Below are 24784 nucleotides of genomic sequence, written 5' to 3' on the forward strand. Positions count from 1 at the left end.
AACTGGAACTGATTCTGAAGACATTTCTATGAAAACATCAGTGCTGCAGATGTTGGAGCATGAACTCTCCTGGCCTGTTGATGGCAGGAGTCTCAGGAAACAAAGCTGATTCAAATCCTCACATAAAACTATTTTATAAACTGGTTTGAACACAGAAAAGCTTAAAAAATAACCTTGCAATGATCAATCTGAAACACTCCAAATATTACAGATCACAGCTGCTTCCCTTTAGTCAGTAGTGTAGATGTTCTGTTAGATTTATGAGGCAATAACGTCATCATCTGATGTCCAACAGGAAGCAGCTTTTTAGATTTATAACAAATATACTATGAAGGCATGAAATCATTAGTAATGATTACAGACATCTGGATGTAAAAATGACTTTATTCATGACGCAATTATCGCAGAGCTGATAGATGATCAATGATTTGTTCAGTATGACAACAAATCAATAAACAAAAGCAATGTATGATATATGTCATCTACAAAATTAGCCAGTTTTCTATCTTGACAGCTTAGCAAGATGCTCAGCACCTTGTGTTCAATCGAATAATCAACATACAATGAAAATTTAAAGAGGTACACATCACAAAAAATGATATTTTAACAGGGAAAAAAATTAAACTGAAGGATAAAAATATGATAAAAGAAAGTTTAAGTAAAAATTTGTGACTTTTTTTTAGTGTTCCTAATGTAAAAATCTATTAAAAAGGACAAATTAAAAAGATTATCGCAGCAACTTATAACAGTTTGTGCATGAAAAAGACCTGGAAGTACTCTTTCGACGATTAATCAGTCCATTTTACAAAGCCTTCTTCTTTTTAACACCTTTATGTCTAAACAGGCTGTGCTGTCACTTGAAGAACAACGTATGTTGTGTGTAACCCTTGTGCTTTCCTAGGTATTTTAATGTTGGGAGTTGGGTCATCTAGACCCACTAGACAGTGCGCTGAACCTTTTTTCTTCAATGATTTGTGAACTTCACTGGTGTCCATAGATTACATGAAATCTTTCCACCTTTATCCACCTTTGTCATGATAGGGAGAACACATCAATGCAAGGGTGGAGTCATCTAAGATAGCACAAGGTTTAAAGCTGTATGCAAATGCAATGTTAACATCTTCTCTCACACTTCCATGTCAGCTTGTAAAGTTGAGATAGAAACAAACTCAGGGGTATGTAAAAGTTCCACCAGAGAATATCCTCTGAATCAGCATGTTAGGGCCGCGGCCACATTCACTTTGCTTATTTCTGTGTCAGAGTGGGACCTCTGTGTGTATTTTTTTGTGGATCTTTGTGTCTCTGTTGATCGTTCTGACGTCTTTAGCTCAGCACTCCTCTCCCCTTTTCCTTTAACCTTTAAACCTTAAAAAAGTGAAACAGTCTGGCACTTCAAGCTCTCCATCAAAAACCATTTAGACTTTGCTACTCTAGATTCTTGTGTTCAAAGATTTTAAAAGTTGTGTTGCTAAAGACATTTGATGTGGTTTGCATTCATTGAAGAAAGTTCGGTTTGTGAGAGTTGAAAAGAGGACACGTTACTCCAAAATGATATCAAAATAAAAGTTAATTAGGAGAATTTTATTTTAAAGCCATGTCACACAGCCACTACACACATTTTGAGCATTTTGGTTTATTAAGAATGATGCAGATCATGCGTATTTTACGCAGTTTATGCGCAATTATTACAAATATCTTACGCAATTGTGCGTGAATGTGGCTGTCCATGAACGTTCCATGCATGTCTAACAGACTTTTCACGCATGTCCCACCGATGTATAACTTTTATATTGCATATAAGGCGCACATCAGGTTAAAATTACTTACTTGATGCACAAATCACTAATGAATTAAACAGTGCAATAATCACGCACGGTTCATGTTCTGCTTTGAGAGGTTTATAATTTATACGTCTTTCGTGATTTTAATGTGGTTCATTCATTGGTGAAGATTTCACATAAAGACCGCAACTTTTCTCACTTTTTTCACATATATTCAGGTATGTCCAATTTTTATCCATGCAATATGCACAAAATGCATGTAGTGGTTGTCACATAGAGTCGAGAGGGTCATACACATTTGATGAATGGTGTCCAGCACTCAAAGAGAAAAGACCAAGTTTTCCAAACTTTTTTTTTAAATATAGAAAACATTGAAATTGTGGTTAAATCTTCTGTTTTGATCATTTTTGTTGAATTTTGCTCCCTTATTTCTGCTATAACAGAGAGGAAAACCTTAGGTTTTTAGCTTGAGGACCTTCTTCAGAGGAGTTTTCTTTTGTTCTCGGGTGGTGTCCTGATCAGGGTGGCTGTGTGGGCTCCTTGGCTCGTAGAGCTGCTTTAGGCTCGCAGTCTGATGCTCCTTGCCTGTGTCTCGTTGGGCCTGGCGCAGCAGACGTTTCAGAGTCTTCACCTTCTCCCTCAGATGCCCGTTGGCTTTCTCCAAGGTACGCACTTTCTGGGACAGAGTCCTCACCCGCTCCTCTTCCTCAAACAGAGCCTTCTGCACTGTGGAGCACAGCAGCTGCAGCGAAGAAAAACAACACAATTCCAGATTTTACAATAAAACTATTTACAACAACAGAGAAGAATTAAGAGTGGCTGAATGTTCTAAACTGATTTAAAGATATATTCAGAACAGTAATAAAAGCACATTTAGAAGATCATCTCGTATATTACAGAGCTGCTGCATAAATGTATATGGCAGCTCACTTTGTTTACAGCGGGACTCATTTCCTCATTACACTACTGCATATGCCCAAATGATTCATTCCGACCGAAAGTGTGACCATGTGAACGTTTGTTCTAATTTCTGATCCCATGTACACGGTTGAATTTTAATCCGACCATTGATCCGATCAAGATATTTTGTGCATGTAACCGCAGAGAATTTAGAGCAAACAACATTCAAACCTGAAACAGTGTTGAGGCATGAAGCCCTTTTGCTTTGTTGTATTAGAATAACATGTTGCTTCAAGTTTTTCTTTACATACAAAAAAAAACTAATAGAGGATTAAAAATGTAAACATTTTACTTTGTTTTGATTAAGGCTCTTACTTTATCAACAAATGCTGCTAAACCAATACGATGAGATTTTTGGGAATAAAGTAATAAACCCTTCACCCCTCAGGGCTAAATGCTCAAAAAGCTAAAATCCAAATGTAAGGCTTTAGCCTGCGATGTTCCAAATAAAACACTGATGTGACATCTAATGTATTTATTTATGATGGAGGGTCTGAACAATCTGGCCTTTTTGATACTGGAGTCCTTTGGATAAGTGGAAAAGGAGAAGGCAGCAGGCAAAGAACCAATGTCAACAGCTGGGAAGTCATCCAGGATTTTCTACTGTGTCTACAAATCAGACGTTAAACCATTTTATTTTAAAAAAATAAATAGAAAAACAAGAATGAAATGTTTCAGATTTAACAGGGATGTTGGAGGATTTCCACAAAGGTCTTGGACAATCAAACAGCGTTGTTGTATCCGAGACTAACGTGAAGGAAAATGGAAGAAGAGACGACTTGTTTTGAAGTAATGCTGTAAGATAAAACCAAACACTAGAGAATTAGTGACAGATAAGCAAAAGGCCCGAACCTTTCCTGGGTGAAATGAAATAAGCTCCAGATGTGCATGACTGTTTGCCTTTGTGCTTCAGCTTGGATTTCCTCAGCAGCCTCTACCGCTTCCACATGGACCAGCGGGGAAACTCATGTAAATTCTCTGCCATCAGATAACAACCACTGTGGGTTTGGAGGAAATGTTAAAAATGTGTGTGCCAACCCACATCACTGGTACCATATTACTTATTGTAACATTAGCTGTGGAGTCTTGCCATGTGCGCACAGTTAAAAGCCTGCAGGACTTCTGTGGAAGTTTAAGACTTTAGGGGGAAAGATTGAAGTTTAAGAACTGAACAAAGAAAAGAGTTTTGTCAAGCTTAAAAATGTAATAAGCAACATAAATGTGCTATACATGACTTTGACATGAAACACACAAAAGACCGGCCGTCAGAGGTATGCCAAGATGGCCACAGCGGCTGCAACAAGACGCAACAAAAAATTTGTCAACATTTCTAAGCTGCATTTTTTAAATGTTTGAGGAGCCTGATGCACAACACATGTTCAAATCATGGCTGCAGGACTGTGGAAGCAGTTTTTTTAATTCACTCATTTAATAAAATTGTTTTTATTTTGTTTAGCCTTCGATGTACAGAGCTTTGTTCAGTTTTAATTGTGTTAAAGCACTTCCTAGATAAAGTTGATTATGATGATTTTAAAATATGAAAAAAAAATCATCTGCAATTTAAAAAGCTCTGTGAATAAAAAGAAACACAAATTGCGTGATGTACAAAAGTAAAAATGATCACATTCTTTACTTTCTGCACACAGAGTAATTGTGACTCTTATTTTGAAGCTTTAAAAATGGTGCACAGGAAGAATTTAACGTGTGAAAATAAAAATACAATTAGGTCAATTGTAGGTAACAAAGATGCAGATAAAACAAAAATCAGTTTAATCTGTTTTCTCCAGATTAGCAGCTACCCCGATGCTTCATTAGATTATGCAGTTTATGTTGGAGATCATCAGGATGCAGACACACATGTACAGAGTAGACATATTTTTTTGGGTAAATGTATGATTGACGGTTGTGGAAAAAAACTGGTGAACATTCAGGCTGAAAAAGGGGATTTGGTTCAGCTTCCAAATGACATTTAACCCCTTCAAATTAGTTTTGAAATGCCTTGAGGATAAGAAGCAAAGGTGTTGGAATGGTCTTGATGCAGCCATGACCTCAGGTCGCCTCACTGCAAAAGAAAACTGTTCCTGCTGCATCCGATTTCATTGAGTTCCAACCCCCCACCAACAGTAAATGCTTCATTTCCCAGAATGCTGTTCTGCTGCAGAGACCCTGATTGTCAGGTAAATGCCCTTATCTGTGGAATCCGATCACCCAGGTTTTAACAAGCCCCAGTGCGGCTCCACAACCAGCAGTGGGACACATGATGCATATTTATGGAAGCACCTGCAGCAGTGAGGCATTCTTGAAGTGCCAACTCTCATCCCACATAAAAAACTAAAACTTTAAAACGTTAAGAGGAAGAGTACATTTGTGCAGAGCCTGATTTGGGTTTAACACCTTGTGACGTGAAGGTTATCATAGATTTAGGGTGTATTCTTCAGACACATTTGGGCCGAATCTGAACTCTTCCCCTTACCCCCACATTTAGCTCTCCAAACGCAGAGACAGAGAAAAATAGTGTCTTCAAATTTGGACCTCTCAATGACGTCAGGAGTCATCGGTGAGCTATGTTGGCGCGTAGCTGCCAGTGCACGGAAAATACATAACAACATTAGTTTTATAACTTTAAAAAGCTAAAACAAAACAAAAAGTCACTACTTACATTTAAATGTAAACTTCTGTGCTTCAGAACAGACCCACGTCAAGAAATGTGTTTCTCTTTGGCTGTCCAGCGTGACGCGGATCACCCTCCTGGCGGAGGGATACCCAGCCCCAACTCAAAACGGCTATCCCCTTAACCCTTGTGCTATCTTAGATGACCCCACCCTTACTTTGACGTGTTATTCCTACCATGACAAAGGTGGATAAAGGTGGAAAGATTTCATGTAATCCATGGACACCAGTGAGGATCACAAATCATTGAAGAAAAAAGCTTCAGAGCACTGTCTAGTGGGTCTAGATGACCCAACTCCCAACGTTAAAGTGCCTAGGATAGCACAAGGGTTAAAAAAACAAGCTCGAACACCACTACAGCTCCAAATGCCCTTCGTGTTAAAAGAATCCAGAAAGGTAGGGGACGTATTCGGATTTTCCCTTTGTTCGCTTGAAGTTAACCAGAGTTGGTTTCCCCCCATAATCTATTGAATTCTATTTATTTATGATAATTTATGTTTAAATTTTTCAATTACTGATAAGAAGCCCATCGAGACGACTGTTGTTGTGAATTTGGGCTTCTTCCTCTTTCGGCTTTTCCCATCAGGGGTCGCCACAGCGAACAAGTCGCATGGTAAACTTGGCAATGTTTTACGCCGGATGCCCTTCCTGACGCAACCTTCTCAAACCGGGCTTGGAACCGGCACAGAGGTAGAGAAGGGAACAGGGAGCAGCCCGGAGTCGAACCCTGGTTGCACGGACGGAAGGCGCCGCAAACCAGCACGAGCTAAACCAGCTCCCATCGTTGTTGTGAATTTGGGCTATACAAATAAAATTGAACTGAATAATCCAGAATAAATTGTCAGTCTGAATACACCCAAGCGGACCCTGGTCTGGGACCAGGAACCGTTCTCTGACCCATCTTTCGACGTGGTTTTGTTTAGTTTTCAATTGAACCTCGCTCTGAGTTTCCTCAGTCTCAATAGGCTAAGTGCTCTGAGTGAACCACAACTGGACCAAAACGCCCACTGTAGCAGGGCATTATGGGATGTAAACAGATTAGGAATGTAGCAACCATGACAATAAGGCACAGAAACTCATTGAAATGTGGTTGGATGAACGCAGGCTCACTAGAGCAACTTTTAACGTGATGCACATTGATTCTCGCACTGTTTTTCCAACAATATGTTATAAACACATATCAGCGTACTTTCATAGCCACTGTCCCCTCAGTAACCGCCCTGCAGCATGCAAAGTAGCAAATAATGACGCCTGATGTGTTAAAACACAAGTTCAAAATTGGTCAGTGAAATATAAAGTTTGAATAAGTGAACTATCCCGACAAGGATTGCAAAGCGCAGGACTTCCATTATTCTTTCTCTCGCTGCTTTGGCCCCACCCTCGTAAATCCTGGCCAGCGACTGAAGAGATCCTTAGTCACGTGGTTCGGAACATTCGGCTTCAAGGCAGTCTCAATACAGACAAAATTCAAGGTTCAGGACTCGGTCCGGACCAACGGACTTTTCCAGGCTAACCCTAAATGACCAGCCATCCAGTAGATGAAAGATCATCCAAGAATCATTTAGAATCCTGTGGGAAAACTGCATCCTTACAAACAGAGTCACTTTCACAAGCAAATGTTGCGAGCAATTAATGTCTGCAGTGTTTCACTTAATCATGTATTTAAAGTGGAGAACAAAGACGTAACAATACTAACGGTGCTTATTTACTCAAAGTAGATCTCTATCTTCTTGGTTGTTTCAAATTTAGATGAAATGCTTTGTTTGATGTTGAAAGAATTGGTTGCAAATCTAGAAACTTTAAATATCACCCGTAGAAGTGGCTGCAACCAAATTATGGTTTACAATCAAGTGTTTTGCATTTTGAGACCAGCTCTGCGTTTGTAGATCTCGACCTACCCGGCTGTCCTCCTGGGCCTCCCACTCTGGGGTAAAACTGTGGACTTGAGTTCCCGGAGTGCAGTTAGAAAACTGGAAGAGGCTGGCAAACATGCGGTGGTTCTCTGCCGTATCGGGGAAAATGGCATCCTGGAAGTTCACTCCATGAGGAATCATGTTGTAGTTTTCATCCATCCTGTGAGACAGAAAGTGATTTTGTTGATACAGACTCACAAGCCAAATCAGGAGTCTGAAGGATAAAATTAATAACTATTCTACCCAGAAACACACAAAGAAAGATATGTTTGACACATTGCATCACATGGTTTTTAAATGCACATAATTTTGTCTTAATTATCCTACATTTTCTCAGCCATCTTGAAAAGATTTGTTTTAAATACTGCAGTGAATACACATTTATTCCCAGAAATAATTTCTTAAACAGCATATTTGTTTATGCTGTTGATGACTCTGACTCTGTCTTCCAGATTGGTTAAAATCTTTTAATGTCTTGTAATAATGATCCATTTGTCTCAAACTGTGGAACCTGATGGTGATCCTTGGAACAGTTTTCTCCATTCTGGCTTGGTGACCTACATGATTGAGCGGAGGAACTATTTTGGTCAGGGGAGATGTTTTGGATCAGAAACCAAACTTTTTTTGTGTGACTGCCATGAGAAATGTTCTGTTTTAAACAGTTAATGGAGCTTTTGGGAGTCGATGTTGCTGAGCAGCCACAAAAACACTGTTTTGAAAAGCTGACACATCTGTTTTATCTTTAGGAATCCCACATGAGATGCCTGTAAAACCTGCAACATGTGGGAGTCTTTTCTCACTTATTCAAATTAGAGGATGCTCTGCTGTTGTTGGGTCAAATTCAAGAGGAAAAAATGGCAGTTCCAGCTTAGAGTCCCACTCTGATCCTTTTCTGGTCTATTTATAAAGCGTTCCCAGTGGTCTCTTAATTGTAATGTTGCCATTTTTGACCTAAATTTTAAAAAATCTGTGTCGTTTTCTAGGACATAGTTTCTGCAGAACGGCAGGGGTTCATTGGAAATTCACCTCTGGAAATTCACCTCTCCGTCCCCCTTCCCCTCACCATTTATAAAAAAAGGTTCCTATACTCTCTCCCGCTATCTTACAGCACCTCAGACACCCAAACTAACATTACTGATAAAAACAAAAATAGTGAGAAATATGGGAGCAATTCCAGCTGTAGTTTTGATCCAGATTAAAGCTCAGACGAGGAAAACAAAGACGTTCAAGGATCTATATGTCTGCAAGTGGATGCATAAGAATGGAGAATCACAACTATTTGAATACAGAAATACTAAGAAATGCAATTTCAAGCCTAATTTTCTTTATGTGTGTCCTCTGTCATCAGAAAAATGCCACATGAACATGTTAAAAAACACCATTTTCATTAGAGTGAACCTTTAGAGAAAGGATATGAGAACTCTATAGATAGATCTGAAAACTAATACACGTTTTCTTGAAGGAAGTTTGCTAAAAAGTAACATGAAAAAAGATGTAAACAGAGAAATTTGCCAAATGAAAAAAAACTGCAAAGAAGACTAACTGCAATAAGCTGTCAATAAATAATTTTACATTTTAAAGACTACAAATAAATTTAAGCTCAAGCTTAAAATGAGGCTTCCGTCATAAACAACAGCTATCCAGGTGTGAAGCCACACCTTATCAGTTTATTTTATGAATGACCTGATGATCAAATTTGCCGTCACCTGAGAAAGAAGTAGTAGTTGTTGTTGCTGGTGACGCTGTAGGAGACGCACGGCAGGTATCCCAGGCCGCTGACATTGAACCTGGAGCCGGCGGGGACCTCCAGCATGCTGCCCCACGCCTGGTCGCACAGGAGCTCGATCTCGGCGGAGAAGAGCAGGTCGGTGTCGTGCTGCCACGGCAGGTAGTTGTAAACGCTGTAAGACTCTTTGTGCAGAGCCAGCACTTTGGCAAAAACGATGATCTCCGCCAGCTCCGCGCGGCACGCTTCCGTCTGGGGTCTCCAGTCGTGGGGGAGCTGACACCCCCAGCTGTCCCCGGGGGAGACGGAGCTGACAAGAAACACCAAAATGATCCACATGATGATGGGACGGAGGGGACACGTCCTGCGTCAAAACGCACGCTTGGTGGTGGTGATGGATGAAAACAAAAAAAAGATGTAGAATTGAAAAATAAAAAAGGACAGCAAACCCGCCACACCTACGTTCCCTTTTACAGCATTTGTTCTCCAAGTGGACCTTTTTTTGTTGGATGGTTCCACAGAACAAAGCACCCACGGGCAGCGCGTCCCGCAGTCCTGCTGCTTTTTCAGTAGCCACTAGTGTAGTGGATCGAGCAGAATCCCCTGAAAAAAAAGAAAAAATCAAAATAATATCTAAATTAAAGCAGTTTCCTTTGCATGAATATTGTTGTTTTATTGCGTTATTTAAGTAAACAAAAACAACAGTCAGTTAGTCCTCTAACTTTACAAAGACATCACTGGCGCCATCTAGTGTTCAGCTTCAGCTTAACGACAGTGACCTGTTCAAACGTTTCGACTCGGTTGTTCAAAGATGCTGGAGTCAGAACCTGTCATTTTGACAACACTGACGCTTTCACTGACATAAAAACTTGCTTTTGGACATCAGATGATCCATCTTGATTAAAGGACTTGCTTTTGTGTGACTGACTTTCCATTTTGAGAGAGTGACTCACTCTTGCAAGTTTGCACTGTTGTGAGAAAGGCCTTAGCAGTGCTGCAAACTTTAATACTGTCGTGTAAAAAACATCGAAGTGACAGAGAAAAACTGTATCAGCATTTGTGTGCACACATTAGTTTTTTGTGGTTACAAATTCATTTGTGGCCACAGAATACTACAAGTTGGCGTTTGGTGTGCAAAAATTAGTTGGCTATTTTGTTGCGGGTGTTAAAGATACTAAAGTATTGATTTGTTTGGCCACAAAATACTTATTGTGTGCATAGGATGCGAGTAAACTGTGGCCACAGAAGGCTAATTTCTGTAGATAAAATTCAAATAAAATGCTAGTATTTTGCTATGAAACAGAAAACTAATTTGTGTGCACAAAATACTAATTTGTAGCCACAAATTCTTTATTTGAGGGAATATTTTAATTTATTTACTATTTTTAATGTCATATGGCTCAGTAACATAAAAAACATTTGAGAAAGGATAAGAATAAAAGGAAATAAAGCAATATGTGCAAATATGATTAAAGTCTCACTCCAATCATCTGTTGAAAAAGCGTTTCCAGTGGTCTTTTCTAATGATACATATATGCCCTCCATTATCAGAAAAATGCCGCAAGAGCATGTTAAAAAAACATGATTTTCATTGGAATGGGTCTTTAAAGCACTGAAAATACCCCAACAGAATATGGGAGTTTGAACGCTTTGCAAAGTGAAAGTTTAAGTTTTAAATAAATTAGACCTTTTAAACTCTATTATGATATATGTAGGTGTTAAATTAGTTTAAACATGATCAACACTTTGGTGGGGCGCACCTTCAGCGGCTGAGGAGGAAACAAATCCAGGTCACGTGACAAGGTCTCGTACCTTTTTTTTTTTTTTTTTGGTCCATTTTGGATGAAAACAAGAGCTCGTGCAGCCCTCAAAAGATGACTAAATTACAGTTTCTTAACGTCTTCTTGACTGAACGTCTCATGCTGGCTGCACAGGAGATTTATAAGTCTGTGGAGGACACGATTCTGGAGTATCAGGAGGAGATAGCGATCCGGGAGCGGGAGAACGACCATCTCAGACGGAGGCTGCGAGACGCTGGCATTGAGATATGGCCAGGTTAGCTAACGGTGCCGCTCGGCTCCTGTGCAGGAGTTGCATTAAAAGTTTATTCGATGACGTCGCCGGCTTGCACGTCAACAGTGACTCGTTAATCATCATTAGGAGCAGAGGGCGGTCCCGCCGAATCAACTGTCAGGCTCGTGAGCCGAACTGCGCTGCTGCGGAGCGGCTAGCATGATGCTAGTATGTAGCATGATGCTAGCATGTAGCATCTACCTTTGTTCGTTAGCCCGGCAGCTTGCTAACCTGAAAATATACCATTTCTGCAGAGGCGATCCGCTTTTCCCGGATAAAATTCACATTTGCGTGCATGCTAAAGCTTACACTTTACATTTTTAAGGATTTATTGTTGCAGAACTCATGCTAGCATAAACTGCTACCAGAAATTAATCATGTTTTCCACCAGCTCTTTAAAGCCTGTAAGTTTGGAGAAAAGGGATTAGCTTTGTAAATGGGTTCATTATTTTAGTTAAGATCCAGTTACAGCTCCTTCAGTTGTTTGGAAAAGCCTGAAAAGGATCCCGAACTGTTACTATAGATGTTACTATTGGGGCAGTAATATACCATCGCAAGGAAGGGGCCCTTTAAACTGATGTTTATTACTTCTACACCCATGAGGGAAGCAGGGTCAAAGGTTATTTCACGTATTACAATTACAATTTAAAAGAAAAAAAAATTGAACAGAACAACTTTAAATATATTGATACATATTAACATGTATCTATGTTGTTGTCAAGTCTTATGATTCTATGATTTTTGTTCATTTGGAAATTGGAAGTGGTTTATTTCAAGCAATCAAAACAAAATACAATAAGAAAGCCTAACAACATGCATATCCATACACATTCAAGTAGTAGTATCTTTTTCATCCAATTTTTTGGTATATTATTTGAATTATTCAAATACCCATTCAGATTTTGTTGTAATTGTGAAGGAATAAAAGAGGCAAATCATTCTGTTTTTTTTCTTATTCCCTTTTTGTATAAGTTGTTTTATTTAAATGTTACATATTATTATCTTTTTTTCTCAATAGTGTTTTGAATAAACAAATGAGGTAAACAAACAAAATGACACTAAAAGAGGTGACCGGTAATGTAAACTTAACTCTAAATATTTTGCATTTTTTAATATTATGTCAAGGTAATACAAAAATGGTACAACTAGTAAATATAAATACAATATAAATACATTTACAAAAACAATGTTAATTTCGGGATCTAGAGAGTACGCATTAGCTTTTATTCATTTATTTATTATAAAAAAATAAGATGCTGATGGAAAAAAACATAAATGTTCATAGTTCACCTAGGTACGTTAGTTTTTATTTTTGACAACTTTTATTTTTATTTACTCTGGATATTTACAACTGTTTTATCATTTAACCCTTGTGCCATCTTAGATGACCCACCCTCACATTGACGTGTTATCCCTACCATGACAAAGGTGGAAAGATTTCATGTAATCCATGGACACCAGTGAAGATCACAAATCATTGAAGAAAAAAGGTTCAGAGCACTGTCTAGTGGGTCTAGATGACCCAACTCCCAACGTTAAAGTGCCTAGGATAGCACAAGGGTTACGATGATTGAAGTTTTCATTCATCATTGTGCTTTGATAACAGAATATAAATGATCAGCTGTAGTCTTGAAGAGCTAAAAAATGGGTTTTTGTCACTTCAGATTTTCTTAGTTTGTTAAATCAACATTATCCCACTATTAATGTTAATGATAGCATTTCCACATTTTTTCATTCAGGTTGTTTCATTCAGAATTCTTCAAGTTCAGCTGAATCTTGAACTCTTTGTGGATTTTCCTTAGCTAGTTTCCTGAGGATCTTTTTTTTTTTTTTGTATCACCACCAGATCTCCTGTTTTCACGGTTCTCTCTGCTGCTTTAAAGGTGAAGTTAATCACCAAATTACTCACACTCATGGCAAATTTAGACTTAACGTCATTTTTATTCAACTGGCAAGTTTCTCCATGATTGTTAATGGCAAAGGCGTCTCTGGGAACGTCATAAGACAAAGTCCTACAGACATAATTTTCAAACCAAACCTCAACTTTTGTAAAATTCTGCACAAAAAATGACCCATTTAAACAGAGGGTATAAATAATTTTGGGCTAGACTATGAAAGAGAATATTTTAGTTTAGTTTTCAGAGATTTCATAGAAGAGAAGCAGTGCACTGTTGGACAGTTTTAGAGACACATTTTGTCCATTGAGAATGACCCACAAACAACATTAGACAAATGTAAGATATTTCGTTAAAGCTTACCTTAGTTAGTTAACGTTTTCTGTTATTCCCATTGGGGTTTGAACTTGGATTGATCATGATAGTATCTTTCTAAGAAAAGATTTGTAATAAAAGTTGCCGTTTGAGCTGCATCCTGATCATATGCTGGCGTTGATGGTCTTCCTGCTTCTGTCTTCCCAGACCGGCCGTCCATGTCGCTGTTAGAAGAGGAAGACGGTGAGCATCCACGTCGCGAGTGGAGTCCCAGCATGGGCCACGAAGAGCGCATCCCTCTGCAGATCAAGGACAAGAGGGATCTGCGCGGCAACCAGGGCAACGATCAGCTTCGGAACCACGGCTCCTGCAGCACGCCTGATAATATGTTCACTCCAGCACGCGTCGCTAATGACTACCCCCGGGAGGGGCCCCACGCGTCCAGCCTTCCTCAGAACCAAGGAGTAGAGAACAGAGAAAGAGATGCTGGATCCAGAGGCCCTTCGAGGCACGTGAAGGCGGAGAGCGGATGCGGCCACAGAGGCTCCAGTTCCTCCAGCGGTGGCGCTCAGCCCCTCGCACCTGTCAATCCAAACTGCTCGAACGAGAACAACATTGACATCATCGGGGTGGAGAACGGAGGACAGATGGTTGGTGCTAAAGGGGCTGTTAATGGAGCTAGCAGAGGACAAGCCCCTCTCATGCGTAGCCAAGGGGCCAATGCTGTGGACTGCCCCCATCAGAAATCCCCCCTGCAGGGTCACATGTCATCTTTCTGTTGTAAAGTGTGCGGTGAGGCATTCAGCCACGTCGGGCATTTGCACGTGCACGTGCAGGTGCACACTCGGGAAAAGCCCTACCGCTGCGGCGTTTGCGGGAAATGCTGCAGCTCCTCCGGCAGGCTGCAGGAGCACCAGCGGAGCCACACCGGAGAAAAACCTTTCCGCTGTCAGATTTGTGGAAAAGGCTTCACTCAGATGGCTCACTTGAAGGTCCACATGAGGATCCACACCGGCGAGAAGCCCTACAGCTGTCCCGTGTGCGGCAAGTGCTTCAGCCGCTCCGACAAAATCAAACGGCATCTTCAGACCCACAGTCGAGAGGGAACTTATTTCTCAGGACAATGACGAGACTTTCCTTCCTGTTCAGATAAAGGAATTCTGCAAATGACGGGAACTTTTTTGACAATTTCAGTGCTTCAATAGAATTTGTTATAGCCACTTTAGTACGTCACTTTTGTATGGAGTGTTAAATCCCTGACACAGGGCTTTATTAATGTAGCTGTTTCTGCGGTCTTCCACACTCGCCTTGAAACAAATGTGAGGACGTTCAGCACATCACACTGTCAGGTTTTAGGCTCATTTTCTCAATTCGGTAGCATTGTTTTAACAAAACACACTGTCTGCATTTGATAAAAAAACAAAAAACCTTGGTAGCGGTTGGGCTGGGCGATAAATCAGTTTTATTGATACATTTAAATTTGCTGTTTAAGAAGAGTTTTTTTGTGTGGAAAATCTGGATTTTGTTTTCCTCTCTGCTCTTTAAGCATGTTGTTGTTGGCAGTAAGGTCAGTCCAGCGGTTCTATGGAACTGGTTCTGTTTAGTGACTTCAGACGTGGACCATCAAACAGAACGCTGCAAAATCAGTTTGAAGGTTGTTGGAAGCAAAAGAGGGTTTTGATTTAACACCTGAAGCAGAAGCACAATGTCGAATGCGATAAGCGTTTCTCTCTACGCGACGCTCAAGCGAACAGCAGCTCACAAACGCCTGCAGCGCTGTTTCACCGGCACTTTTACGGCCTGTATGGAGTCAAACTTTGAATTTGGGTCTTAACTCCCAAAGGAGATGTTAAAATATAAGTTTTTGTTAAATATATTTTTGTTAAAGAAAGTTAAGAGAGAAAGAAAAAAAAAATTTGGTGTGAAAAAAATCAGATTTTCTTTTTTTTTTTTTGTCCATCTCGCCCAGCTCTAAGTTAAATTTCAAGAACTGATTCAGTTTTAGCCCGAAACCTTCAGAATGAATCTGAACGCTGCATTACGAAGTGAGACGTTGGTCTAAACGAAGAACAAATGTTCTGATGTCCACCTGGATCTTAATGAAGCTCAAAACCTCGTGCATTGTCTAAGGAAATATACGTGTTTGTGTACATCCTGACATTTAGATGCTTCTTATTACGATTAAAGCTGTGAAACTAACACAAACACACCAAATGATGCCTGGAGAACTGTTCTGATTCAGGTTCACTCTAACCAGATGACTTCTTATTCAGTATTAAGGACAAACAGTTTTATATAAACATTTGGATGTAAATTCAAAATAAATCTTTTGATCAGAAAACCATAAAATAACTCAAGAAAACAGAAATACAGGTTCTCTGCTGCAGGTCCACAGACCTGTTTATGAGAAAACCAAACTTATTGAAGTTAATTACTCTTTTAGTTTGTTTCAAACATTGGACCCCACCAATAGGGCCATGTCACCCTTGTGCTATCCTAGGCACTTTAACGCTGGGAGTGAGTAAGGGTGGGGTCATTTAAGATAGCACAAGGGTTACATGTACTTTGGTATGATAAGTTATGAAACATTAACCATTGTGCTATCTTATGACCCCACCCTGCCATTGATGTGTTCTCCCTACCATGACAAAGGTGGATAAAAGTGGAAAGATTTCATGTAATCCATGGACACCAGTGAAGATCACAAATCATTGAGGAAAAAAGCTTCAGAGCACTGTCTAGTGGGTCTAGATGACCCAACTCCCAATGGTAAAGTGCCTAGGATAGCACAAGGGTTAAGGAAAAAAGGTACTTTTTATTCGGATCAACAGACTCGTTTCTGCTGGCATCCATGTTTGTTTCTGCAGCGTTCATTTAAAAAGTAAATCAGTATTATTGATTTATTATTTTAAACGTTCAGTGAAAATACTCTTGTTGGAGGAACAGTACTTGGAAAAAGCAAAGGTTGATCAAGACCAAACAGAAAGCTGGACTTTGTCGCAAAGCCACCGCCACGCCACATCATCAGTGTTTGTTGTTATGCACAAATTCCACGGGAGACTTTTTGAAGGTCTTTGTGAAATATTTTGGATGCTGCTGTTTGTCCTCCTGACCCACTTTTTGTTCAGAACCTCATGCACTAAAAAGGGCCGAACAGTATTAACTACACCATTCTGTGTTTTTGCTTGTACGTATTTGTGTCTTTGATAAAAAAAACACATTGACTGAGGAAAACACGTGCTCTTCATGATCCTGTAACAGAACCTGGTTTCTCCACTCAGGATGAAGGCTGCGTTCAGAAACATGTTTGGATTTCAGAAACACTTCAACTCTGGGTTTGTGGCTTTTCAAACGAGTCCGTTTAGTGTAGAACTAAGTGTGATAGTAACATTTAGTTCACACAAACTGACTGAACCATGATGTGCGTTGTATCCGTCACAGTCGGTTCTCTGCAAGTTTTCAGCATCCTGACCAAAGCGGACACCTTCACGTCTTTCCATCACTCGTGTTTTACTGTACAGCCTAACATCCTGACGTATTCAAATGTATTTTTAATAAAGTAGCAATTGAGCATATTAATGTCTCTCTTTGTCAGTGTGCAGCATTTATAACAGAGATCAAATACAGAATAATTCACGGTCATTTATTTTAGTTTACCTTCTTTTCTGCACGATGCAAAACCGCTGCAGGACTTTTACAATAAAGTGCAGTAACACATATATACCACTTGGTGGGGCTCTTTCCATTTCCCTGTTTTCTTTCTGACAACCAAACATGCAAATGAGCTTGAGCTAAAACCATTTTCTGAATCATCCTTGTGTTTTTTGTTTCACAAAAGCATAACCCTTGGGCTATCTTAGATGACCCCACTCTTACATGACAAAGGTGGATAAAGGTGGAAAGATTTCATGTAATCCATGGACACCAGTGAAGTTCACAAATCATTGAAGAAAAAAGGTTCAACACACTGTCTAGTGGGTCTAGATGACCCAACTCCCAATGTTAAAGTGCCTAGGATAGCACAAGGGTTAAAATAAACAGCATTCACGGAACTAAATATATACGTGCAACTTAATGAAAGTTTAAGGATTGAATCCACTAATTCTGCAATGTGTAAAGGGGTGTCAATTAATATAAATAAGAATATGTATCACTATATATAACATTTTTAAAGTAAGTCAAGAAATAGAAGGTAAGTGCACCCTTACAGCTCCTAAAGAAATGAAAAGTACAAATGTGCTGTTATTTAACCCTAATAATTATCTAAGATAGCACAAGGGTTATCCACCTTTGCCATGGTAGGGAGAACACGTCAATGTAAGGGTGGGGTCATCTAAGATAGCACAATGGTTATAATGATAAATGGCCTAAACTTGCTTTATGGTCCAAAGTGCTTTACAGTTTGTCCCATTAATCCATGCACACACATATTCACACAATGATGGCGGTTCTGCTGTCTTCCAACCTCAACCACCAGAAGCAATATGGAATTCTGTTTTTTGCCAAAGGACACTTCGACACATGGCAGGAACCAAACCGAGGATCGTCAGAGGTCAACCGCTCCACCTCTGCACCATATCTGCGCTATCTTTTATAAAACCCTTATGCTATCTTAGATGACCCCACCCTTACATTGACGTGTTCTCCCTACCATGACAAAGGTGGATAAAGGTGGAAAGATTTCATGTAATCCATGGACACCAGTGAAGATCACAAATCATTGAAGAAAAAAGGTTCAACACACTGTCTAGTGGGTCTAGATGACCCAACTCCCAACGTTAAAGTGCCTAGGATAGCACAAGGGTTACAGACCCACTCCAATAAAAATTCAGTTTTTACCGTGTTCCTGTGGTATTTTTGTCATTATGGAGGACATATATGAAAACCCTTCTAAGAATTTATTCAAGTTTTTTTGTGAATTAGTGGCAGACAAAAAAAATCTTATTTAATAAATGTGTGCTTGTCACATACAAACTAAAATCAACAAGTTCCCTGCTCCTCTGCTTTAATCTGATGCATCCACTTTCAAACAAATCCATCTTTGTTTTCCTCGTCTGAGCTGGCATCTGGTTCAAAACTGTACGGCTGGAAAACTCCAATATTGCTCGCTATTTTTGTTGCACTGCTAATGTTGTTTGGGGGTGTGAGGGGCTGTAAGCTAGCGGGACAGTGTGCTGCTCCCTGTCTGCTTTATCCCTCGCTCATAACCCCCAGTGTAATCATGATGTGCATTGATCAGATATCTTCCGCTTATCTTAGTGTCAAAATTTCACTCTTGGATGTAACATTTGTCTTTACAGCAGATCTAGCATAAATGTTATGAAGCTTAAAATCATAACCAACTCAAATTAGCAGCTTGGCACTTGTATCCGCTTACTTTCTTCCCCTCTCCTTTTTTTTTCTTTTTTACACTTTCCCCCTCTCTCTTCCCTCTGTAAGAAAAGAAAATATATATTAAAAACATAGTGTGATAAATATATATATTTATAATTTAAAAAAAACAAAAAACAAACAAAAGGGATTTATACAAATATACACCTTGGCCATCAGAAAATACATAACCCCTCATTGGAATCTGTCCATAAGGCCTTCAGCTCTTATCTGTTTGCTTGGTTGTTTGACAGGACAAGTTGGAGAGAAAAAAGAAAAGGAAAGTATTTTGGGAAATGAGGGCACGTTTACTCCACGCCAACAGTCCCGCCCACAGCTCAGAGATGAATTTCTGACGAACTACTGCCACACTGTGAGAAACTATGTCCAAGAAAGGAAAACAGGTTTTTGGAATTTGCCTAAAGACACCTCGGGGAACGATTTCAAAATAGAATTCAAAATAGAATTCAAAAAATGACTGAACAATTTCTTGTTTGATTTGGTTAGAATCCAGTTTGAGTTTCTGATGATGAAGAGCTGACGGCCCGCTGCTTTGCCTTTACATACAGTGTCTAACTGCTCTGATTAGAAATCAGGATTTGGCAGACTTTTAACAGTCTTGCCTTGGCGTGAATTTTCACTCCTTGACAGTAAACTTTTGGCAAACATCTAACTGTGGAATCTGACAGCAGAATGTTTACAAAAAGGTTGATGATAGCTGTGATCTTTTCACTCATCTTACTGCTCTAATAAACTACCCAAGAGCTGCTTCTGTGCTGGTGCTCACACTATTTAACCCAATGATCTGCTGCACCTTTCTGCAATGTACAATGTTTTTCCCTTTGAAGTTTTATAATGGGACTTCAATCCGGGCCTTTTTTTGAGCATTAGGATGACAAATGTTAAATGATATCTTACACTTGGACTCTGATCAGGCACAAAATCTTAGAGGAAGCTGTCCCTGGATGGTGATGGTGGGCAGAAAAAAGGTGCAGCATGAGGTGGAGGAGGGCGTGCATAAAAGTCTGCAAAAAGTGAGGTTAAGATTAAACGGAAACATATTTTTACCAGCAGACAAAAGCAAGAGAAACCCCTTTTGGACCACAGAAGAGAGCTGGATAAAGAATAAATGTGTGAAAATGGGGGCAGCATAAGGCGCTACAAACAGGAAAACAACTCATTTGAGTTTAAGGAGGAGTTCAGTGACCTGCCATACAATATTACTTGTCTGTTCAAAACACTTTTGAAAGTTATTACTCACTTTAAAACTTTAAAAAACAATTTTATTTAGATATTTTATACATTTATTTTTCAAATTTGCACTTTGAAATCACTTCACACTGTTTGAAAATGTCTTCAAAAGAAACAAAAAGTAAATTACATGAACAGGGAGAACTGGGTTAAATATTTGTGGGGCTTTTTAGCTGTCCTACCATCTTTTGATGCACCTTCAGGATTTCTGTGACAGTGCAGAGATGCAGAGAAAGCACATTTTATTACTTTTGTGTGCAAAATGTCCCTGGAGGTTAAACCCTCTAATGATGACATCATAGTCCATCAGTGCGTTACAGCAGGGTTCATCAATATTCTATGAAGTAATCACAGCTTCAGGGTCAGGCATCTGCATGAACAGATGGATGAGATTCTTCTGCAGAGAACGGTCCTTGTAATGCAAAGATCAAGAGAAAATTTGATGCATTTTATTACTCAAACATCTTCATGCGACTCCAGAACTGCAGAGTAATTATGTTGGGCAATCAAGCACACCAGATCATTTGCAATAACAGATTATCTTCTCATTGAAGGAGCCAGACAAGAAGGAATTTAAAACCTCAATCTAAAATATTCCCCATCAAAAAGTATCTGCAAAAGCAGAACCTGCTTTGTGATGTTCCTCACAATCTTAGACAACACTAACACACACACACACACACAAAATCAAACTTCACAAAACATTTCACCAATATTGCTTTAAAGAGTGTTTTTTTCCCCCTTCTTTCTTGTATCTTTATCAATGGAAATTTCTTATCCTTCCAGGTTACAGTGATCCTAAAATGTACTCACTTATTTCTTCTTTCTTTGACAGGTTCTTTCTCGTTTGAACAACTTCTCTTGATGTTTTATTAGTAGATGTAAAAAAGGAAACTCCCTGAAAAGAACTTAAAGCAGATTGTTCCTAAAAAAAAAGGTCACATTCAAGTTCAAGCAGCTGGAGAGCACCAGAAATTTCATTGTAACACGCCTTTTGTGTACAATGATATTAACCCTTGTGCTATCTTAGATGACCCCCCCTTACATTGACGTGTTCTCCCTACCATGACAAAGGTGGATAAAGGTGGAAAGATTTCATGTAATCCATGGACACCAGTGAAGATCACAAATCATTGAAGAAAAAAGGTTCAGAGCACTGTCTAGTGGGTCTAGATGACCCAACTCCCAATGTTAAAGTGCCTAGGATAGCACAAGGGTTAAAGGATTCCGATTCACATTCTTTTGCTGGGTACTGTTGTGTTGGCCCCACTTGGGTCTTAGGGGCCCTAAAATTAAAAAGGAAAAAGACTAACTCAAACAGATAAAACATTGAGGTAAAATAGTAATGAGCTAATAAAACAATTCGCATAACCAAACTTTAGAGGAAGGGTTAGCTAAGGACACATTTATTTAAATAAAGACCTTTTTTGGATTGGACAGTAAAGCCTTGTTTCCACTGAGCGGTGCGGTCCAGTCTGGTTTGAACGGTCCAGGCAATTCTGGTGAGCCCTTACCGGTCTTTTCCATTTTTCTATAGACCTACAGCCAACGCGGGCCCAAAAATGGTACGGTTCGGTCCGGCTTAACCTTGGAGAACACAAGAACAATTTTTATCAGAGCTTTTAAAGTTGATTTGACCACTTTTCTCTGTTCACTTTGGGTAGAAGCAATTAAAAGCGGCAAATAATTGTAAAATAAAAACAAAAACAGAAAGTAAATAATAATTATAAATAATAATAATAATTTTAAAAACAGCTGCCAAATTTGAGGGTTCTTCGAGATTAATGCGTTGATTTTTAAAAGGAAACGCTCAAAATACTGGACTGGACCATACCGTTCCATTCTTTACTGTACCGTATACGCTCAGTGGAAACGTGGCTTAAACCTAAACAGATTTTCTTTTTAACTCTTGTTCTCCCACCTGCTACCACTTTTATTTTGAAATGCAACAAAAACAATAAAATTATTAACTCAGTGTGGGAAATTCACGCCTTTGTGGATTAGATTCAAGATTCAAATAAAAATAGGGGGATTGTAGTCTTTTTGCCTCAAAGAAAACAACAAATTGATCTGCCACAAGAAACCTAAAGTGGAAAAGACAAACACTTGGTGAGTTGGACACTTCAGAAATCAGGACAATCTTACTGAGAAGTTAGAAGAATATTTATTGAGCTGCACCAACACATTGACTAGTAGTGGAAATATAGGCTGGATATTAAGAGTCAAGTGCTGCTTTTCTGATTGAAAAAAATACTCAAGAAAAAGGACAAAGAAATTACTATTTTAAAGTGTAAATGTTTCAGCAGGAAGTTGATTGGTTTTCATTGATACAGAGAAATGGCTGAAGTAAAGAAAAGGATTTTGAAACAAAAGGAGAAAAGCTCTTGTTTTTTCGTGCCGTCCTGCATTCTTTTTCCTCAGATTCCTGGGAAGTAAGTGCCTTGCAGAAAATGCGGGTTGGAAAAATGTCTGAGGCTTTGTGATCCAACACTTTCAGGAATTAAACCACAAGCTTTGGAAGAACTCAGAACCAAAACTTATGTTTCACCATGACTGGATCTTTAGTGGTTTAAGGAGGCAATAAAAAGTCAAAGTTGTTGTTGGTTCAGCCCTCTAGTAAACTGATCCAGTCAGAAAAATAGTCAATAATAAAAACAGTAACAAACATATCCTCTTACAGCTCTTACCCGTGTATTGATAGAGTATGAGATGTTTATAAACCCTACATTTGATCCTTAAAAAAACTCAGAAGGATCATCCTTTACATTTTTGTCTTTACTTTTGAGCTCGCTTTTGGTTCACATCATACTTTCTTGTTTTTTTCCAGACAAAGATGCAAAGAAAGTTTTATTTTACATTTGGATTTTCCTTCAAAAAGTCCATTGCTGAACTTCAGAGAAGATTTAGTGCACTTTAAAACAAGGAAGCAGGAAGACATTTTTTAAATCAGCTGGATCGTATTGGCAGTTATCGCTGAAGAAGATGAATATGTGCAGAGTTAAAGAAAAAGCTGATGAGTCACAATGAAGTTATGGGAAATAGTAGTAGAGTGAGCCAGGCTGAGGTGAAGCAACAGCAGGGTTTCAGAAACAGAAAACCACAGATGCAATGTTTGCTTTTAGGAAGCTTCTGGAGAAGATCAGAGAAGGTCAGAAGGAGCTGCCTGTTTTTGATGTTTTGAACATGTTCTAGTAGCATTTTTCTGATGATGGGGGACATTTATAGATAAAATTAAGCCTAAAATTGCATTTCTGAGTCATTTTTTATTGAAATTGTTAGAAATCAGTAGCAGACAAAAAATAAGGCTGAATGAGAAAGATTGTATTTGTGACAGAAAATATGCTGGGTGGGGCACAAGATCCCTGCTCCGCCCTGCAACAGGGAGGGGAAGGGGGGGTGGGGTTGCTCCATGCCAACAGTCCCACCCACAACTCAGCATGCAAATTTCTATTGAACTCCTGATGCTCTGCAGAAACTATGTCCTAGAAAAATGACACAGGATTTTGGGATTTAGTCAAAACACGTCATAATTCTAATTACAAGAACGCTTGTACGACGGATCAAAAAGGCTTGGAGTGGGATTTTAAGAATTTAAATGTTTTTGTGCTCTTGTTTGCTTTACAGCACCTTTGCGTTGTTCTTTTTTTCACGAGAGTCCACCATAGAAAATGACTTTCTTTCAGCTCCAACCATTGGATTTTTACGCATTACGGACACTGACACACAATATCTGTCAATCAAGTACTTCAAACATTCGACAGGGGGCCACGTGCTTTTACTGAGGCATCTGATTGGCCAGTTTATAACTTCAAGAACTTTCACTACAGAAATAATATAATAAAAAAGGATTAGCAAGAGCATGTTTAAAAAGGTAACGGAAAAAGAATGGTTATTCTGACAAATAAAATGGATAAGCAACAGCTGTTTATTTCTCTACAGAAGTCTATGGGATTTTGGCTAATTGGAGCTAGCAAGCACTTCCCGTTTGGGACGCCAAATGGGGGAGGAGTCAATCAGTCCAGGTTTCATATACAGTCAATGCTAAGGGGTGAAATGACAGTGAATAACAGTGCCAGCTGATGACACTATTTGACTCTGAAGGAGGTGGAGCAGGCAGGGGTGCCAAGCAGGTGACACCACCTGTATGTTAGACATGAATGGTGTACTCTATTCTATTCTATTCTATTGTATTATATTCCACCAAAGACTTTCTTTTTGGTGTCCATTCTGAGCGTTTTAATTTCACTGCAGGACAGTCACATACGGTGAGATTTGTTTCATAGGAATGCTTGCTGATCCAGAAACATGAACTCTTTCTGCTGTTATGTAATCATACTACAAACATGCAGCTTTTTTTTCTTTCCAAGATTCTTTTTTACGGTCTTTCTGCTTCACTGGACAGTTTTAAGTGGGGAGCAGCAGGAATAGTGTGAGGGAGGCATGAGGATTTTACAGCCGACACACATGAGGGAGATAAGAGGACATTGATTTACAGCATCATTTTTCCTTTTTAAACCTTGACAGGATTTTTGTCCTGAAATTATTGAAATAAATTTTCTTGTTTTCCCCTTTGGAAGTTATCTTATTTAGCCTAATCTAAGTGTTTTCTCATTGAAAGGTGTGTTCACAAGCATTAAAGTTGTCGCTATATCTAGAAAAACACAGTCGGAGGATCAATTTCCTGAGACTGGGAAGCTGAAGAGTGAAGGAAAGGCGCAAGAGACAGAAAGAAAAGGACTTGTGGTTCAGTGGGCAGTGGGTTTACTGGGCCTCATTAGAGAGGAGGCCTCATAATGATGGATAGTCACTAACAATTCTGCCTCAACCCCA

General features: G+C 39.3%; 2 protein-coding genes across 5 annotated transcripts; one reads left to right on the forward strand and one right to left on the reverse strand.

Moving 5' to 3' along the window:
* Positions 1-1549: 1549 nt before the first annotated feature.
* On the reverse strand, positions 1550-9655 carry ccdc3b (coiled-coil domain containing 3b). Its single transcript, XM_004069160.5, has 3 exons — positions 9031-9655; positions 7310-7484; positions 1550-2523 (listed from the first exon to the last, which is right to left on the reverse strand). The coding sequence occupies exons 1-3, from the start codon at positions 9387-9389 to the stop codon at positions 2236-2238; spliced, it is 822 nt and encodes a 273-aa protein (XP_004069208.1). The 5' UTR covers positions 9390-9655; the 3' UTR covers positions 1550-2235.
* A 1200-nt stretch (positions 9656-10855) lies between these two features.
* LOC101170266 (uncharacterized) lies at positions 10856-16908 on the forward strand. 4 transcript variants are annotated; one of them, XM_011475539.4, is made up of 3 exons: positions 10863-11105; positions 12970-13006; positions 13541-16908. In XM_011475539.4, exon 3 carries the CDS (start codon positions 13552-13554, stop codon positions 14458-14460), a length of 909 nt encoding a protein of 302 aa, XP_011473841.1. In that variant the 5' UTR covers positions 10863-11105; positions 12970-13006; positions 13541-13551; the 3' UTR covers positions 14461-16908. The 4 variants fall into 4 exon arrangements, with proteins under 4 accessions (XP_004069322.1, XP_011473841.1, XP_020559198.1 ...); XM_078947725.1 differs by lacking the exon at positions 10863-11105 and adding an exon at positions 11134-11291; XM_004069274.5 differs by lacking the exon at positions 12970-13006 and having other exon boundaries at positions 10856-11105.
* Positions 16909-24784: the final 7876 nt, after the last annotated feature.

The sequence above is a fragment of the Oryzias latipes genome, chromosome 5 (assembly GCF_053564925.1).
Source record: "Oryzias latipes strain Hd-rR chromosome 5, Olatipes_Hd-rR_3.1".
Classification (NCBI taxonomy): domain Eukaryota; kingdom Metazoa; phylum Chordata; class Actinopteri; order Beloniformes; family Adrianichthyidae; genus Oryzias; species Oryzias latipes.